This window comes from Anser brachyrhynchus (genome assembly GCF_964034855.1).
Source record: "Anser brachyrhynchus genome assembly, chromosome: 20".
Lineage (NCBI taxonomy): Eukaryota > Metazoa > Chordata > Aves > Anseriformes > Anatidae > Anser > Anser brachyrhynchus.
In genome coordinates, this window is record NC_137713.1 from 3,056,751 (window position 1) to 3,075,561 (window position 18,811).

The 18,811-nt window shown below is 37.9% G+C and overlaps 1 protein-coding gene and 1 long non-coding RNA gene across 18 annotated transcripts in view; one reads left to right on the forward strand and one right to left on the reverse strand.

Moving 5' to 3' along the window:
• Positions 1–18,811, forward strand: part of BCAS3 (BCAS3 microtubule associated cell migration factor) — a 357,411-nt gene that overhangs the window by 153,514 nt on the left and 185,086 nt on the right. For all 17 annotated transcript variants that reach the window (XR_013941294.1, XM_080563583.1, XM_080563582.1 and 14 more), the window contains 3 exons: positions 9,249–9,349; positions 12,943–13,139; positions 14,372–14,469. Coding sequence is in view for 16 of the 17 variants with exons in the window: in XM_080563583.1 (XP_080419709.1) it covers positions 9,249–9,349; positions 12,943–13,139; positions 14,372–14,469 (396 nt within the window). In the remaining variant the exon portion in view is untranslated. The remainder of the gene's footprint in view (positions 1–9,248; positions 9,350–12,942; positions 13,140–14,371; positions 14,470–18,811) is intronic.
• Positions 13,538–14,364, reverse strand: LOC308181034. The gene is made up of 2 exons (XR_013941300.1): positions 14,147–14,364; positions 13,538–13,881 (listed from the first exon to the last, which is right to left on the reverse strand). It is a non-coding gene; the product is annotated as an uncharacterized lncRNA (long non-coding RNA).

Sequence of the window (18,811 nt, forward strand, 5' to 3'; positions counted from 1 at the left end):
GGATCCGAAGCAGCACTGGTGGCACTTCAGAGCACAGTTGGCCAGTTCCACATAATCTGCCGATGAAGGCTATCTAAACAAAGCTCTCTGACCTTACGCTGAAGTGGGTGAAGCCCACTTGAGTTTATACAAGCTGCTGTGCTCTGAACCCTATAGAAGGGTTGGAGCAAGCGCTACTGGGTGCGTTAACATTTAAACTGCCATAATTTTTATGCACCAATCATATGAATGTTGTCTAAACAATGCACCTGTACAGCACAGATGAGGGCCTGTCCACAAAATTGTGTCAATTGAGTGGTCTGGGCTTAAATCAGCAGCTGCAAGACCCAGCAAAGCACACGCAGTTCATGGAGGTTCGGAGTGACAGAGGAAAGATTTGCAGAACTAAGGACAGTCTGAAGGGGGGCGGGGGTGGAGGGTGCTCCTTCATCTGTGCTGAGCAAATGTACAAACAGCCTTTCGGTACATTGAATGATTCTGCCAGGTTTTTCGACCCCTACTCTCAGCAAGAGTATTGCAGCTAACCGCGTTAGCTGTTAGAGCAATAGACTTAAAGATGGGAAACAGCGATGTGTTGTTCGGGTATTTTGTGTACGGCCAGCACACAGCTGAGATTTCACATACTTACTTGAGTACATATGTTTAACTTTATTATCCAGATGGGAAATTATATATATTTTTTTATATTTTCTGGATTCTCAGATTGCCATTATTATCCTTCCTACTTGAAATTGTCTCTAGCTAGTGTATCCTTTTCATGAAATTGTAATTTGTTATTGCCATGCAGTAAATGAATTTCCTGGATCTGTGCATCAGTAGCTTATATGGAGTTGTTCAGATGTCCTGAAAAGTCCAGATCTTTGTGGAATGATATATAATTCCTTGAAATTTTGTAGAGGACTTCTTTTATATACAAAAAAAACAAACACCAAAACTAATTTCAGAATTTTAGAGAACTAATTATTAACTGCAACACTGAAACAGGTTTGCTGTAGTGTTCTCACAGATTCTTCTGTTCAGCATTTCAAATTAAAATAAGCCTAGGTCCCACCACTCCTTCTCTTCCCTATGCATTTCATTGACTTCATAAAAATATCTAAAAATACATTTTATTTTTATATTGTCTGATTTGTTAAATTTTGTTTTGTATTTTCATGGTATCAACCACAGATTACTGAACAAGTATACTGTTTCCTTTTTTTTTTTCTCTGAGTATTTGGGTTTTCCTGGCAGTAGTCACAAACAGTGAAAATGGAATTTTCAGGTTTGCTTCTTACATTTCAGGGCATAACAGATTGCAAGCTAATCTGGATCACCTTCCTGCTCCAAAAAAAGATGTTTCTAATGAAATTGTAGTTCATGGTCTTTTTTTAAGGGGAAGCTAAGTTTCCCTAAAACTGTAACCTGTACTTCCTGCTCCCTACAGGAAACAGGATTAAGTGGTAAAGGGAAGCAAATTTAATTTCTGACTGAGCATTGGACTGATTGGGGTAAACAGAAACAGGTCAGGTATCATTCCATGAAAGAGCTGCATCATTGCATATGAGCAATGTACTAAATCCTGATATGTTCTTCAGCCATAATTGCTGTTTGTGAAATAATATAGACAAAGTGGATAAAAATTAACTCTGTAGGGTGTTTTGGAGGCTGCCAACCTGTGTCAGTTTTTTGATATATATACATGGGCATGTGTATGGCTTCGTCAGATTACTGAGGACTTGCCCATCTTAATCCGTATTTTATATACTAAATGCTGGAAACAGCACTGCATATAGGAATTAAAATACTTTCAGATGTGTACAAACAACAATAATGAACAAGGGCACATGCTGAAACAGTTCTTTACTATTCTTACATGGTCATCTGGAACTTCTTAGAGAGGGGTCCATCAACACGAAGGGGTCAGTTTTCAAAGCAGTGTACAGGGATTTAGCCGCGCGACTCCTATTGACGTTAATGGGAGTCAAACGGGTAAATCCCCATGCACCGCTTTGAAAATTTACTACTAAGCCTCTTGACTTCTCACTACATACTTTGATTGTAACAGTAATCCATGGTTAACATAATTTTCCCGACAATAATGTCAAACATACTTTTGAAGTCAGTGAATTATAGAAATAGTTACCTCTTCCATAATTCCTTAAAGATGGCCATCAGATGGATTTCACCACAGGTTTGTGCAGTTGAAATTATTCTTTAACTCAGGACAGAATATATATGTTATCCTTTGATACAGAACTGATAGTCTGCTCACAGTCTGAGTATTTAAAGTGTTGAGCAGCCTTAAGGTGCTCAGTACTGGGAGTAATATCAGGTTCTAGCTCTGCCCAGATTTAAATGCTTATTGTACTTCATGGTTTTCCTGTGGGAACTTAAGACAAGGAAGGGACTTGAACACGATGGAGATTCACCTCTCTTGTGGTGCGACCAAGAGTAACGGTGATGTCTGAATACCTGATCAGTACTTTCTTGGGGAAAAAAAATCCAGGCTGTCGGCTGTCAAACCAGTGTAAAGTAAGGAGCAAGTAAAGCAGTCATCAAAGCTGGAGAAAACCTAAGGAGAACTCATATCCTGCTTGCAGTCCTGACTATTCCTTTAAGATTAAAGTGCTGATACAGAGAATGGATGGTCTATAAAGCACCTAATAAACTATGGTCAATATACAAATAACGAATGAATAAATCTGTAAGTCAATTGATGTTACGAAATAACTGTTAGGCTGGCTAAGTTACTGATTTGTAGATTTTTTTTAGTGTAATTTTATGATGTTTATGCGTATAAGAATATTAGAAACAGTCATAACATTAGAAAAAAATTGACGGGAGAGAAGTTTTGGGTGAAAGAGTATATTTTAATTTGCACGGAATCCTCCTGCAGAAGTTTACATGCTGAAAAATGCATTAAAAACAGAACTTTGCTCACTAACATATAGCCACAAGTAAAAATACATAAAGCATATCACCAAACTACAAACAGTTTATTTTAAATGTGGCTGTAAAATTGTGTCTAAAAGCAAAATCTGGTTTTCACTTTACTGTCAAACTTGAGCAGAGGTAGAGCCAGCAGTCGTAGAGCTACGTGCTGGAAGGGCAGGCGCAGGAACATGCGTGCAGTGAAACTCTGTCAGCGGTTGTTGGACTCGAATTGCATGGAAAGGCTTTGCTGAAGCAAGTCACCCAACTGCAGGATAACAAAACCGACCTCTGAGGAAGTGAGATCCTATCTGTAAGAAGGAAAAGAGGTGGACCTGTTGGTTTTGAGGTGGCGCCATGTAGACCTAGACCAGAACTGTCACATTCTACTTGTCACGCGTAACGTGATGTAACCAATGCGCCAGTAGTTCCAGAGTAGCATGAAGTAAATCATTCAGATTGTGGAGTTTAATTTTAAAAGAAGTAATCCTGAAGCTTGTTGACAAGCATGTGATTACCTCAGGTCTCTAAGCCACTTGTGATCATTTTAGATGTAACTTAGGAATCACAGAAAAAGCATCAAAATCAGATGTTTGTGTGATTTATATGAAACCAGGGGGTATGCGATGTTTAGTTTGTATACCTGTTTCCCTTGCACGTAGATGAAGGACAGGCTTTGGCCTTGATGAATTAGTTAAGAGCACATTGTTTCTGTTTCTGCTAGATTACAGAATCTTATTTTAAATGATAAATTCTGTGTTTTCAGTTGAAATAAAGGAAAGTTTTCTGGGTGTCTGCATGCATGTGTGTATGGCAGGCAGCACAGAACAAATAGTCTTTATAGTCTGCAAATGCCTTTGTTTGCTCTTAATTTGGACAAACATACATCCTTTAGAAAAGAGCACATTGGGAATTTCGTATATAACTCTCAATTAAATTGAATTGTGTAAAGCTTATTTATATAAATGAGAAAATTAAAACCTTTTGGTTCAAGAAGTACACAAAACTAAGTAAAACTAATGATTTATTGTTCACAAATTAAAACCATAAGTGTGCACACAATTGAGCCGTAGTGTTTCTTTGTTCCAACACTTCTGTGCTGCTGAAAGATGACAATTTATAATTTTTGAATGAATAATGATTTGTCTTAGGTCTAGGTATTTATTGTATAATTATCCCGTCTGTGAACAAAAGCACTCTTTGTTAATTCCAATATTCGCCAAACATGTGTATTAGTGTAGGTCTTGCTTACGCACCAAGAATGCCTATGCAAATTATTCCTAAGCTTAATATAAATTGTTTGTTTTATTTATCACTAAATGTCATGGCAAGGTTTCAGAACAATTTTTTTTTTCATACTTAATCATTGAACTGTGTGAATTGGGTCCTAGAGTTTCAGAGGAATACCAGCTCAGATGTACTTCAGCCTTTGTTTTGGCTTGTGAAACTTTTGTCTCTGCAGTCATTTCTGTGCAGTTTTCCTAGCACTAACAGTTATCACCCAAGTGACTAAGTTGGTAATGTTTTTAGACCCTTGCCTTTAATGATCTTCGCTATAGTAGTAACATTAATCATGTTACTGCACAGAAAGATGCTTGTGGATTATTTTTATTTATTCATTCATTCATTTATTTATTTATTTCCTTATATATTTATTTTAACTTTACCTTAGAGCATTGGTAAGCACTTGCACCTTTTATTTTGAGGGATGAAAATGAAGGGACCATGTTCAGGTCAAGAAAGAAGATGAAGAACAACAGTTTTCACTCAGATTCTGATTTTCCTTAGTTAAAGGGGGAAAGATTCAGTAGAGATAGTCAGAGTAGAGGGATAGATAGGAATATATTCCAGGTTTAGTGTTGATGTAGATCACTTTTCACTGGAAGAACAGAGACTGAAGTCCCCAGTAGCGCTTTTGAGCAGCTCAAAGGTGATTTTGCCTCTTACCAGATATTTATGACAAAGCCCTGATTTCTGCAGTGTGTAGCACTCCAGTTTTTAAAAGTGACTTTGAGTGCATGCAAGCTTGCTTATGGTTTTTGCATTTATGAATGAGCCTTGGAAACTCGTGTTATGCTGCATAGATAAAAATTGTATGTTTTAATTCTCACCTTAGATTTTTAATAACTGTTCATTTTTTTTTGTTGTAGTTTTTTTCACTCTGCAGGTACTTGAACAAATTCCTCTGTTTGCTCACTTTTAAAGTAAACAGAGTTGCGTTCTGATATTTGATATGTGTTTGTTCCAGATGATGGAGTAAGCATAGCAAGAAATTAAAAATTGGCATAGCTTAGACACAAAGCATTGGATTTATTGGCACTTGCAATTGCCAATAAAATATCTCTGTGCAAGAAGGGCTTGCTCCTTGTCTGTTTGTGACACACATGACTTTTTCCCAATGAAAGAGAAATTACAAGAGTGCAAGAAAAAGTACTTGATACAAAGCCATTGAAAATTTTGAATTTTGAATTATTATTGTGTAGCATTATAGTGAAATTCTTTCAAAATTGAAAAACTGTATGTTACAGCGTAAGAATATTTGCACTGATGTGTATGAAGCTGTCGTATTTTCAAGTTGGAATTCAGTTTTTTAAAAAATTAGGCAAGAAGATAAAATAGTACTTTTAAGCCAATTTCCTGGAAATGTCCCTCCAAACTTAAATTAATCTCATCCTGGAACTGAATAGTTGATAACGATGCAAGAGGTGTGTGACCCAGAAATGCAGAAAAAATAGCTTTTGGATTTTTAGGACATAATTGCTCCTGTAGCTTCAAGGCCATTTTTAACTTGAAAAAAAATGACTGTATGTATATCTGTAATAAGCAGTATAGCAATGGCAAATCTCCAGCAAGGATCACTTGTCTTATAAGGTCATATCTCACAAAATGCTGCATGCTCCCACTAAGGGCAGTGGGAGTTGAGCGTGCTTTGCCTGTGGTAAGGCTGGGACCATCGTTATGGGATCCTGCTATCAAAACCAGACTCTTTTTTAAATGCCTGCTTTTGTGATAGGTGTGGTACATAAATGCTATTTTATTAAATAGCAAAATAAATTACTGAGGTTTGACCTCAGCTGAGGCTTTATCACTGTTGCCCTGCTGGTGAACTCGAAGGCAGAGCTTTTCCGTGGAATTCAGCATGTCGTCACTTTTTGGTAGAAAGAGTTAATGCTGCAGTCCGAAGCTGCACTGAAGTGGGTGATCACGAGACCGATGCAAAGCTGGAATCGTACAGGAGAAGGCAATACGGTATAGGACCAAAACTGTTGCTAAAATTGAATTTTGTTTCTTTTTTATTGTCAAGCTGTCTTGAATATCCAGTAAAATGTAGTGTTCAGCTTGCCATAAGAGTATTATTGCACAGTGGAGAAATAGGGTGACAGAGCAGTGTGGATGCTGCTCCCCAGGCCAGCATTTTTGCTGCTAGTCACTGGATAGCAGTTTCCCGAATCTTGACAGCTCTAGTACTTGCCCCTGGGATAGAAGGAACAAAAAAAAGTTCAGAACAGTCCATAAAGTTCCCGTTGGTTTGAAAGCAAAAACATCTGCTAGAGTCATGAGCAGTTTGTTAGCGGCGCTCGATAGCAGGAAAGCTGCAGTCGATCAGCTGTGCCCTCAGAAACAGGCGTTTCTGCAGTCAGCGCGATTTATGGTCGGGGAGTCGGGAGATATGGGGAAGATTAGGGCAACAGCAAAACGTGTCAAAATAATGGCTTTGTTTCGTTGGTTTCAAATATAAACTTCACCGGTAAGGGGGAAGTATGGACGTGTCGGTTTCATATTAAGGTATGTACTGTGAATCGTCAGCAGTTTGTAACCCAGGACGGTGTGTGGATTGTCTTAATGCCAAGTTTGATACGGGCTAGAGAGACCCATCTGTAAGTCACGGAATTACATCTGTCACTGCAGTCATGACAGAGATGAATAGTTCCTATATTACTTTGAAAACTGACGAGCACACAGCGCTGCAATAACGCCCGGAGCTGCTGAGGCGCGTATGTGGGCAGGCCCAAGGCTCCTGAGGCACCCCTGGGCCTCGAGCTCGCCTCAGCGCGCGACGGCGGCAGCCATTACGGGTGGCGGCTTCCCATCGTGACCTCTCGTGAGACTGGGCCTCTCTCTATATATATATATTATATACTGGGCCTCTCTCTCTATATATATATTATCCTAACGTATTACACTTCTGTTGTGTAATAAGCTAGGCCCAGATCTGAGTAGGGTATATTGCAGCTTTCAGACCTCACTAGTGTGGAGGTGTTACCAATGGCTCCATGGCTGAGGTTGCGTTTAGATACCCACTTAAAAAAGCAGGATGGAAATCCCTTTTTTTTTTCATATAATATATGGATTTATGAAAAGCCTGTGCTGTTTATATTGCAGAGGCGCCGTTCTGTATTTATGGTTACGGTTGTGTCTGCTTTGCCATTATAAATTCCTATTATTAGGAGTTTACAACACGCCTGTAAAAATTTGTAGTGGATGGAAACTTGACACATAAAGGTCGACCCCATAATAATGTAGTTCTTAAAAAACAATTTTAAAAACTTTGAGTCATTCTTAGATTATGTGAATATTAAAATATTGGTTCTAATTTTAGTATAGTCTGGTTTCTTATCACCATAGCGTGAACTCTGATTTTACCACAGTAAAAAATGCCATAGTTGCATTTGCTTGTTGTGATTTGCTTTTGCAGTGTCTGCTCTTCCCTCAAGGTGGGGAGGGTTTCGTAGTGTTGGATCCGGGCCTCTGCCAGGCCCTGACAATAAGCAGGTACCAGAAAATGGAAAATAGCACCTGTCCTATTGTCTTGGGTGCTCGCTTGCAGTGCACTGGTTTTCAGCTTTCTCAAGCATGAAGTTTTAGTCAAAGCAATGTGACGCCGCTGCCTTAGAAGTAAAGTAGCTAGGCTGTAAGCTTTGCTGACATCTTTAAAGGACTCAAGGACCAGGAATCATGAAATATTAATCTTTACAATAATGAGTTTAAAATTATCTGGCTTTTTTTGTGGTAGTACTTGAACACTAAATTGTGATTTTCTCCAAAGTTGTATGCATAAACAGGAATAGTTTTTAAAGTGTTTTTGGATATCATGCAGTCCACAGAGCTGAACAACTTGAAATTTTCTGTTGCAATGAGTCTATATAAAGAAGAACGAGAGCAATGAATAACAAAATTAACTTAGTTTTGCTCTGTGAATTGAGGTTATTCATTTGTCTTTTGAAAACCACACGGACGTAAGTATTTAAGTCATCGCAGTAATATAAGATTCTCATGATGCTGTTAATAAAAGGTTTACTGGTGAGCACTGTGGACAGATCTGATGGTGAGTCAAACCAAAAATTTACCCAGCTGAGGATCTGTGGTAGTGGCTGGAAGGAGGTGCTTCAGTTCAAGGGAGTTTGTAGGCTGTGGATTTCTTGGAGATTGTGTCTGGACTGTTCTTCTTAATAGCTGCTGATGAATTTATCTCTCAGCTTGAAATAATGCCTCTTTCTAATTATTTGTGTCACTTGCAGCTGCAGGAAGGGTTTTTCTTATCTGTCCAAAGTTATTATGAGGTACTATGGAGTATTACTATAGTGCAATGTAACACCTGAATACAGAATTTCTGGTGTTTTACAGGACAGTGAAATAATCTCAGTATTCAGTCATTGTAGCAAATGAAATACCAAACTTTGCTCTGTTGTGGATTCTTAACAAACACATTGTTAACTACTGTAATGGTAAGGTGACACTATGATAACGATGCTCTTACAATTGAACTGAAAGAAACATCAAAGGCTAAAAACCAAGTTGCTCATGAAGTCGGGTTTGAATTAACCATGGTAATGTCAAAATGAGAGCGATCTTTCAATTCATGAAGTCTTGGAGTAGTCTGTGTTCAAGAACAGCACCTGTCCCAGTGCCTCAGGATAGCTGTTGTCAGCGTGCTTTAACATAATTCAAATTTTGCTGAAAAGTTTGCAGAAAAGGCTTACATCACTGACAGTGGCATTTCTCAGTGTTAAATTCCTTAAGACAGATGGTTGTCGTCTGTGCTGGAGCTGTTCTGTCTGTTCACTAAGCATTTAAAGTTAAAAGAAGACGAGTCAATTGGGTTATCATAGTAGCTGTATATATACATTCAGGTTTGAAGAACAAATCTCTTCATCGCTTGATATCAATATTTGAGCTCCTTCTGTGCTCCAGCATATCACCACAGATTTAGGGAAATACATATGTTTCTGTACCGATAACTTACTGAAAAAGCTTTTTAAAAAAACATCTAAAAATAAATCTGATTTTTTAATTTTTTTTGTGTGTGTGTTTTTGTTTGTTTGTTTTGTTTTCAGTGGTTCCACCAGGAAGCCCTGGACCTATCACTCGACATGAGTCGTATGACAGCTTAGCATCTGACCACAGCGGACAAGAGGATGAAGAGTGGCTTTCACAGGTATGCTCTTACGGAACATTCCAGTACAGAAGTGAAACAGTAATAATGTCCACTAGAAGTAAAATCCACAACTTTGCTCAGAATTGAAAGTAAACTCCCAGTGGACCATGGCTATTGCCTTGTGTAAAACTGACTTCACTCCTGACTTAACACTGTAGGAGTTTGACTGTCTTTAAGTTTTATACAAACTATATTAAAAACTATATAAAGCCCCAGTCATTATTGGCACAAGTCACATCCTGGGCAAGTTCAGGGTAAAGTAAGAAGTTTAATTTGTCCACAGAAATTAACTAACTACATTTTTCTCCTGACATGGTCCTCTTCAGACATGGATACAAAAGTGGGCTTAGCAAAATAAGGATGCCTTTTCAGTTGTGACCTGTGTTATACTCACTGCAATTTAGTGTAAAAATGGTAGATTAACTGGTTTATTTCCTTTTTTCCCTGATTTTCTGTTAGTGCATTCCTAGCTGATAATCGCTTCGAGCTATGGCTAGATACAAATACTATGGTGCATTAAAATAATCCTGCTTGGTGAAATATTTTTATATGAGATTAAATCTTGGTAATTTTAGCCATTCTTGCCTTGTTTCAGTAAGTGAAGCTTCTTTTTAAGAACTCAGTAAATGCTTGATGATTTGGCTCAAAGCTTAACTTCAGTTTAAGATTGTAAGTCATGAATAATACACCGAGAATTAGGTCCTTTTAGAAATAAAAGGCTAGAGAGAAATAAATAAAATTTAAGAATGCTTTGGATTTACTAAAGCAATTATAGGTACCTGATACGTGGTTTTCATCCTGACAAAATATGTGGGTTTCCTTCGTTTTAAGGACAATGTTATTATGGGAGTGAGGCATTAAATGTGTTGCTGAGCTATGTGGCATCATTTCATGAATATTAAATATTTGCAGATGTGATTTGCTTCTCCTGCTGGTGTATAAATCATACACAACATTTTCCTAAAATGAGAAGGTGGGTTTCCACATGCACCCCCCTGGGAGTTGCATTCATTGGGGAATTTATTCTTGTAAATCCACTTAACCCGGCCTAAATTTTCAAACATAACTACACGTTCATGTAACTTGTTGGCTTAGTTTGTCTCTGATTTCTCAGAGCATAAAGATGGTGAAACTAGTGGATCACTGTAGTCAATGGGAATTTTGTGACTGAGCTTACTGGGGCCAAGATTTCACCTGTAGTATTCCTTATACTTGTAAAACCTCTCCAGTACTGTTTGGATAGTTGAACTTATCTGCCTGTTTTGGTGACTTAGCAGTATGGTGGGCAACCTCAGGGAAAAAGAGTAAAGTAAACCCATGTTATGAGGGTTGGTATACTGCTAACTCTTGGAAGATAAACAATGTCAAAGGAACTTAAGACTGCTCAGACTTCATCACGTCTATCCCCCTACCAGACTAAATGTAAGGAAAAAAAAAGTGACATCCCTCAGAACACAGATAATTCAGAGATTGCTTCGGGAATGTTTAATTTTTGCTAAGTGAAACGAGTGATGATATCTCTTTTGAGCATGAAGATGCTAGCATTCTCTAAGCAAGCCACTTTAGATTAAGCCTAAAGTGCAAGTATGTTTTTCAAAATTAAAGTGTTGTTATCAACAGTAACAGCATGCAGTGAAAAAACACTGCCCTTCACTTCAACTTTTCAATTAGAACAGTGGGTAATGTGTGCTGTCAGTGTGAAGTAGATACAATATGTTTGTCCTGCACACAACAGGAGAGTGAATAGGAACATCTGGCCATAGCCTCAGTAAAATTGCAAAGGCATCTGTTTACCTCTCGGCTCTGTGACACTGATGGTTTCAAGCTTAAAATATACAGATTACTTTATCTGTGGCCTAATTTACACTGCTACATAAAAGCTACTTGACTCAGAAACATCTACAGTCAATCTGAGTTACGCTAAGATAAATGCAAAGATGGAAGTAGTGCTAAATAGGCTGTGCATTTGTCATTTTACGTTAGCAGAGAACTTAGAACATTATCCAGTGTTTAAAATTGTTTCTTAAAGAATTAAGAATCACTATTAGTACACATATATGAGTAAAGAAGACTGTAAGATGCACTTGCATGTCATAGAGATACAAAAATATATTTTCATGAACTTGCTTACTAAATTACATTCTTCGTGTGAAGCTAATCATTGTTTTAGCAAAAATTTATAGGAATTTAGCAGTCTGTTTTTGTCATCTTAAAAATATGAGTTTACCAGAGCTTAGTATTTTCATTTCACGTTGCCTGTTTCTGATCTTTAAAAGCTGTTTTATTTATTTTTTAATTCTATTACTGAGGACTGTTGTTTGCTCTTCTATTTACAAGGCCGAATCCTGATCATGTACATTGCCGAAAATGTTACATTCTTAAATTCCCATGGTTGTTTGTATTCCTAGAGTTGACATATTTCAGTTTGTAAAAGTTGATACTTATCAGGTGTATAGCTATCAGCATGAAAAGACATTTCTCAAAAGCATTTTGAATGCATTATTTGCTTAAATAACTTATTTTCTGAAATTCATATCTAGACTCATTGAGAGCCAATACCTAAAGGAAAATTTGAGTATTTGAAATTATTGTTTATTAGATACACCCGCTGTATTCTCTGTGCCTTTTGGAAGTAGGCAGGGAACTGTGACACTTCTGTCTGTGTTTGTGTGTACATCCACACGTAAACATGCCCATGGATATATGTCTCATATGCACCTATTATATAAAGTATGTGTGGTTATTCATGGCAAGCCAACACCCTTAGCTTTGTTTTAATTGTCAGAATTTCAGTTCAATCAGTATGCGTCTGCCCTTCTAAGCTCCGTGTTGCACATACATGCTTGTCTCCCATCAGCATAGTAATGAATGTGACCCGAGGTGCTCAGTGTCTCACAGTGCACTTCACGTTGCTCTCTGTTACAAATCTTGTTGCTTTCCAGCAAGATGGTCTCTGCCAGCAGTTTCCTCAGCTATGCCAACAATAATTACGAGCTTTGATTTGATATACAGTTCGCACTACATACATGTGAAGCAGTGCTGTTTAACGTGTGAACTTTTAGAAAGCAGCTGGAACAAAGCTGTAACAGCTTGCTTTTAAAAAGTGTATCTTGTGTCCTAGTCAGGATTGAAGGTACTGACAAGAATATTTGGGGAAAATAAGCTTTCAGTTCCTCTGTCCACTTCATGTAGGTGCAGGCAGAACTGTGTTCCCCCATTTGCTGCCACAGCAGGAGATGTTTAGCAGTTGAGTTATAGCGTGTATTTCGTAACGCCAGGGGGAGGAATGAACAGGACCAGGTGGAGGTGGCCAGGATGGACTGACAGTCTTCTGAGCAGTTTTAAGAACTGGGTGCAGTGTCCTAAAGCTGGTGGTTCAGGGGCTTTCACAGCTCTTCAAGAAGCTCTTGCCTTTGGCTACAGCATCCTTTCTCTAGCAAGGATGTTCTGAAATTCAGTGTTTCCCTGAACTGATGGCACAAAACGCTCTTTTTGCTCGAGAACAACAGGAGTATGGAGCTTCGGTGCATTGAAAGAACCACTCAGTGTATTCGGTTGCAGTTTTGTGTTGACCGTTTCCCATATTCCCACAGGTTGAAATAGTGACTCACACCGGGCCTCATCGGCGCCTGTGGATGGGCCCCCAGTTCCAGTTCAAAACAATTCACCCCTCCGGCCAAACCACTGTCATTTCATCCAGTTCGTCAGTGCTGCAGTCGCATGGTCCCAGTGACACCCCGCAGCCTCTTCTGGACTTCGATACCGATGATCTTGATCTCAATAGTCTCAGGTAAGCATAAAATGAATTTCTGAGCTGTTTCACATTTGTTGTGTGAATACCTTACCTTATGCTTAAATGAGGCCATCTGTGTAGAACCTGTAATAGTTTTCATCAAGCTTGTCCAGATGAAAGTCTGAGAAAAGCGTACGACTCAACAACAATAAAAATTCATCCAGGCCAAACAGCTTAGATTCCATTTTGCCACCTCTTCCTGTGTAAATTACAATGAAAGATAGTAAAAAGTGTGTTCTTTCATTGTAGGTGGCCTTGAAAGGTGGCCTTGCTCAGCATTGTCTTAGCTTTTACAGTTCTGCATTACTTTAAAAGATAATTCTCTCAGTCATGAGTAGGAGCGTTGTGCCATGAAGTGGCCAGTATGTTCAAAGAGTAAGGGAGCTTCTGGAATATTTCCCCCCCCCCCCCCCCTTTTTTTTTCCATTTTCATTGCTTCCTTCTTTCATTGCTTTCTTCTTTTTCATGTATTTAATTCATCTGTCTTTTGACATTGGTTGATTTGGAATTGGGAGGGGGTGGCCTAGAAGAGTGGGGCTAAATGCGGATTTAAAGTTATGGATAGCAAGCAATTTTGTAGAACTACTTTATGCACCATTTGTTTCTGTGCCCTGTCCAGTAGCTCTCAAGATTTAACAACATTTAACAATGACCAGTCCTATTAAAAGTGAGCAGGTTGGCCTTGGGCTGAAAATACATGCTTTTGAAATATGTGATTTCTCCTTGCATATGATTGCTCCTGCAAGTAAGGATATAAATGTAAAATATGTTATTAAATGATATTTTTATGTTATCTATATGCATACATTAACAGAAAGCAGAAAGTTAAGAAATGAATATATAGGTGTATAAATTAATATATATATATACATACACAACAAAAGTAGTAGGCATTTACAGATGTACCTTTTCTCCTAAGCTGGTAAAGAAATTGCTGCTGTTCTGGAAGAATTTTAAGCAGTTTGGATAGGGTGGGTTTATTTGGGGGAGGGGGTGGTACTCACATCTGAGACATAATTTAGGGATATTCACATTGTGTATAGTCTTGATCTGTCTGTAGATGGATTATCCATACCTCGGCACCACGAAGTGAAGGAAAATTTTTAACTATTGGCAGATTTCAAAATAAGTAGTTGCTTAATTGGTCACCTATTTCAGGTTTGTGATTTGGTTGTAGCCCTCCTGAGCAACGATTTTGACCCAGGTGGTAACTATAACTTACCATTTAGGATCCAGCCAGTTCGTTCAGAACCTGTTAGCATGCCGGGGTCATCACGTCCGGTTTCTGATCGCAGAGGAGTTTCAACAGTGATTGATGCTACCTCAGGTAGAAACACGCTTATTTTTCTGTTTTCTTTGATATTCGTGGCATTCATCAATCTTGTCTTTTTTTGTCTGGTAGCATGTTTACTAACTAATGCTATATACTTAAAAGGTTATCACGATTTTCAGCTGTGCTGTAGAGTAAGTGCTGTCTTACACAAATATATACTGAAGGCTAAAATAATGATGACTCTTTTCCTCTTACCACTCAAATTTGAAGTCACAGCATTGTCATAAAATATAAACACAATATTTACATGAAGTTTAACATGTGCTCTGGAATGCTAAGAAATGTGTAAGCTAAAAAGCAAAACACTTGCAAATGCTAACACTGAAATGCTTTTATTAATGAATGCCTAAAGCATAAAATATTACAATTCCATCCCATTTACAAAATACCTTTCATTGAAATGTAATCATAAATGTAATTGATTTCTGTGAACGGTCAAGACAACAGGGTAGTTTAACTAATGTTTGTGTAACAGTTGCATTTTCACTACTCTGCTCTAAAAGAGTGTGTGTAAATTTAATACTACAGCGGTTACATTAATATCAACATAATAATATATGTACTATAAAGTTTTCTTCTTTTTTCTCAGTGCTGGGGTATAGTCTATATAAAGAACCAAAGACAACAGAGCTTTATATTTTAGTACAGCTGTATAGCGTCTGAAGGTTCCACACAGCAGGATTTTGTCAAATAAAATCTCTCACAAGTAGAATTATTAAACACACAGCATTAGTCAAACAGTCAAGTCAGAGAGGATTTTAATCTTTAGTGATTTGAAAATCCCTGGAGACTGCTGATTGGATTGAGGTTAAACTGTAAAAGGAGACTGTAACACATACAGAAAGTGATTTCTGAAGGTTGTTTTAAAGAGAGTTAAAATAAAAGCTCCTGTTCCAGACTCTGTTTGCTATAGTTATAAATTCTGAGTCCAAGGTACTGCATTGTTTGCCAAATTAATTTATTTGGGTATTAGAGGATATTTCTCAGATCTGTTTATAACTGAGTTCAGTAATAACTACATTTACTTTGGGTATTGAGGATTGTCATTCTAAATTCCATTTTCAAATATTTAAAACTTGTTAAATTAATTCACATTGAGCTTAGACAGACATCTGATGTTGGTTATTTAAAAGGAATTGTATTTGTTTTAGTATATGTGAATGTAATTTTGTAAATAATTATTCAATTTAAAAAAAATTATAAATGCATCAGTTACGATTTTTTGGGACTAGTTCATCTCTGTCTATTACCCCTAGAAGTTACAAGCTGGCATCACAGGAGTGCTTCTGTCTGTGTATCTGATGCTTCAGATTCAGAGTGATTAATGACATAGTTGTTGTTTGCTATCAGCATGACTGTGCCAGCTGATACAGATAGAGACATCTGGGTTATCAGGGTGGGGGATTTTTCATATTTTTTTCCTTGAGTGTGAATGGAGCAGTACAGTTCCTGTAACAGGGATACGTATTAATTGTGGAATACAACTGTTCTGTAACTGTGCTGTGTTCTGAAACTGTTTTGTTCCAACGACACCAGAAACAATAAACCACGTAGGACCATACCTCTTCTATGCTAAACAACCTTTCCTATAGCATAGATGGGGCCTTAAAGTGAAATGGCTCATATGAATGTGATGAAGCTCTATTGGTAATGCATTTAACATGTGTCCATATTAAAATTGCCAAAGTCAATTGTATACATTGTTATGACACTAAAAATATATTTACTGTACAGCAGTGACTCAGTTTTATTGTAACACCTCATAAGTTTCTTATAAACAATACATGGATTTTGTTAGAGACATGCTGATAGCAGTATTTTATTTAACTTCACTGCCAGGCGGTTTGGATTTGAATTGATTTTTGATTCAGGGACTTCAGCATCTATTTGCAGTTTTCATATTGCCTGGTCCTTAGTCCTTTCCCATGCAGACAGTGTTAGTCCGTGTTAAGGATAGACGTGCCAGGTTATGTGAGATGGTACAGAGATGTGAATTCTGCTACAGAGTAGAAGAAACGCAAGAAAAAACGTGCAGTGTTTTTTGAAATTTTATGTGATTCTTGTAACAGAGCCCAGCAATAGAAAGAAGAGCATATTGTATTGCTTTCTTTTCTTCCTACCTTTGAGATGTGTGGAAAACTACATAAAGCTCAGCTGTGCATGGAAAGGTTTATTTTAAATGTTCATGTGCAACATTGCATATTTTATATTATAGCTCACTACTGTAAATATTCTCATTTCCTGCTATTACCAAGGCATGCCCTAAGTGGCTTGCATTCTTTATGGAAAACAAATTTATTGGAAAATACGTTTTTAGGTTTGAAGGATTTTTTTTTTTTTAAGTAGGTCATAAATTTTTACTACCTAAGCTGAACCAGGAAGTGATTCTTCAGTTATGACCCTTGCATTTGAGTCTGTTGCACTTTATGAAGATGCTTATCTGGCTGTTTGATTGCCTGTTGCTTAGAGATACAACCAGCGTGGCGCCTCTCCTTATCTAACTCCATCACTTGTTCTTCCTATCAAAAGATTTCAAGTACATGTTTATCATCTTTAATTATTCTTCCGCCATTCTTTATAGCTTCCTTCCTTCTCCCCCGTTGGTGACAACTCTGTCGTGGCATTTAATAAGATAGTTGTGTATTTTTTTTACCGTGATTTTACATGTGTCTGTAAAAGGGTGGCATACTAACAACAATATACTCTCACGAGATCATTTGAAAAAACCTTCATTTTAAAAAAAGTGAAGAACTCAAATACTTATGTCAGTCATGACCATTTGCAATAGCATTTTCAGGGTGGATGGCAGTATCTATAAAGATTACATGGATACATAAAAGAAAGGTGGATCTCAATATAATTACCTAAATCTTACTTACAATTCTTCTAAGATAATCTTCCCTGTGGTTTTTTTTTTTTTAAATTGAATCTTTAAGAAGTTTGCAAAAACATAGTCACCTAAGGTTACTGGACATTTGTCCCTCTGTGCACACATTTTAGTCATACGCCTCAGAGAGAGAATGTACCCTCAAGGATTAAATTAACTGTAATTCCAGATGCTGTTCCAGATTCACAGTAAGAAATGTTAAAGGGACAACATTGGGTTTAAAGCTTTGTAACGCAGGAAGCTTTAACACACAGCAAAAGAAAGACTTGTATGCACAGCAAATAAATGCTTACCGTGTATGGCAAGCAGGTATGTGTGCTTGTGTGTCCGTGTCCATCCTCACTGAAGATGCGCTGAGGCTATTGGCTTATTGCATCACGTTTAACAAAGGTGGGGTGGGGATATAGAGATCACAGATGGAAATTGTGTGACTGCGGACAGCCAGCTAGATGGGAGAGGCTTTCGGTTAAGTCAGGTTGCGTTGAAGACTTCATTAGACAACAGGTGCAAGAGAAACCTTTCAAGTGCCCCATCTGGAGGAGATGCTGCAGCTGAAGGTCACGCTCTTTATGCAACCAAACCAATGAATCCTGAGAGAGAAATCAGTAGGGCAACACAAAATGTTTGTTTCAGAATGACCTGGCTCTATTTCAGACGAGTGTTCTACAGGCATGACTTAAAAGCTGTACTTCACCTGTATACATGGAATGCTGCTCCTTTCTTTGGTGTGACTAGAAGTAGATAAGATTTTTGGGTAGCTGAGGATATCTAAAAAATAATGGAAACTAAGCTAGAAAGCAGAAGCATTGCCTAGACACGTAATCGAATATTACCAGTGACGAACGAGGCACTTTCTGAGTTTTGTACTATAACCTGTAGGGAAATACTGCATGTCATGTACACCTGAAAAATCGAAACTGATAGAACCCTGCTAAAAATAAATAATGGAGAAATTAAAGGGGTGCAGAGGGCTAGGGTATCTGCATGGAACAACAAATCCCAACTTTCATAAATAGAAAGAAAACCTCTAGAGAAAGGATTTTGTTGCAGGTCCCGATCACCCTAAATCAGGTCACACAACTGCGTTGAGTCTTTTAGGGCAAACGTTTCCCTTAAGCTGTAACAAATGTGTTGAAGGGCTCAGGTATGCCCAGTCATACCTGTAAATGCAGTCGTGCTCTGTTAAAACTGTGCACACCTGTGTGTGGTTATGAAATGCCCTGTTTATTCCCTCATGCAAAGAGGTTTTTGACACTTACTCGTCAATCAAGTAATGATTTGGTTGCATTGTCAGCTGAGTAGAAAAACATTGACAAAGAAGAAGCGGTCTGACGTCTCCTCTGCATCAACCTTTTCCTTCCCTACTCAGAGTGAGTTCTCTGTTTCTTTCTTGATGTGCACAAAGACAGAAGTTAGGGCAAGAAAACTTTTAAGGAATGAAATGAAATT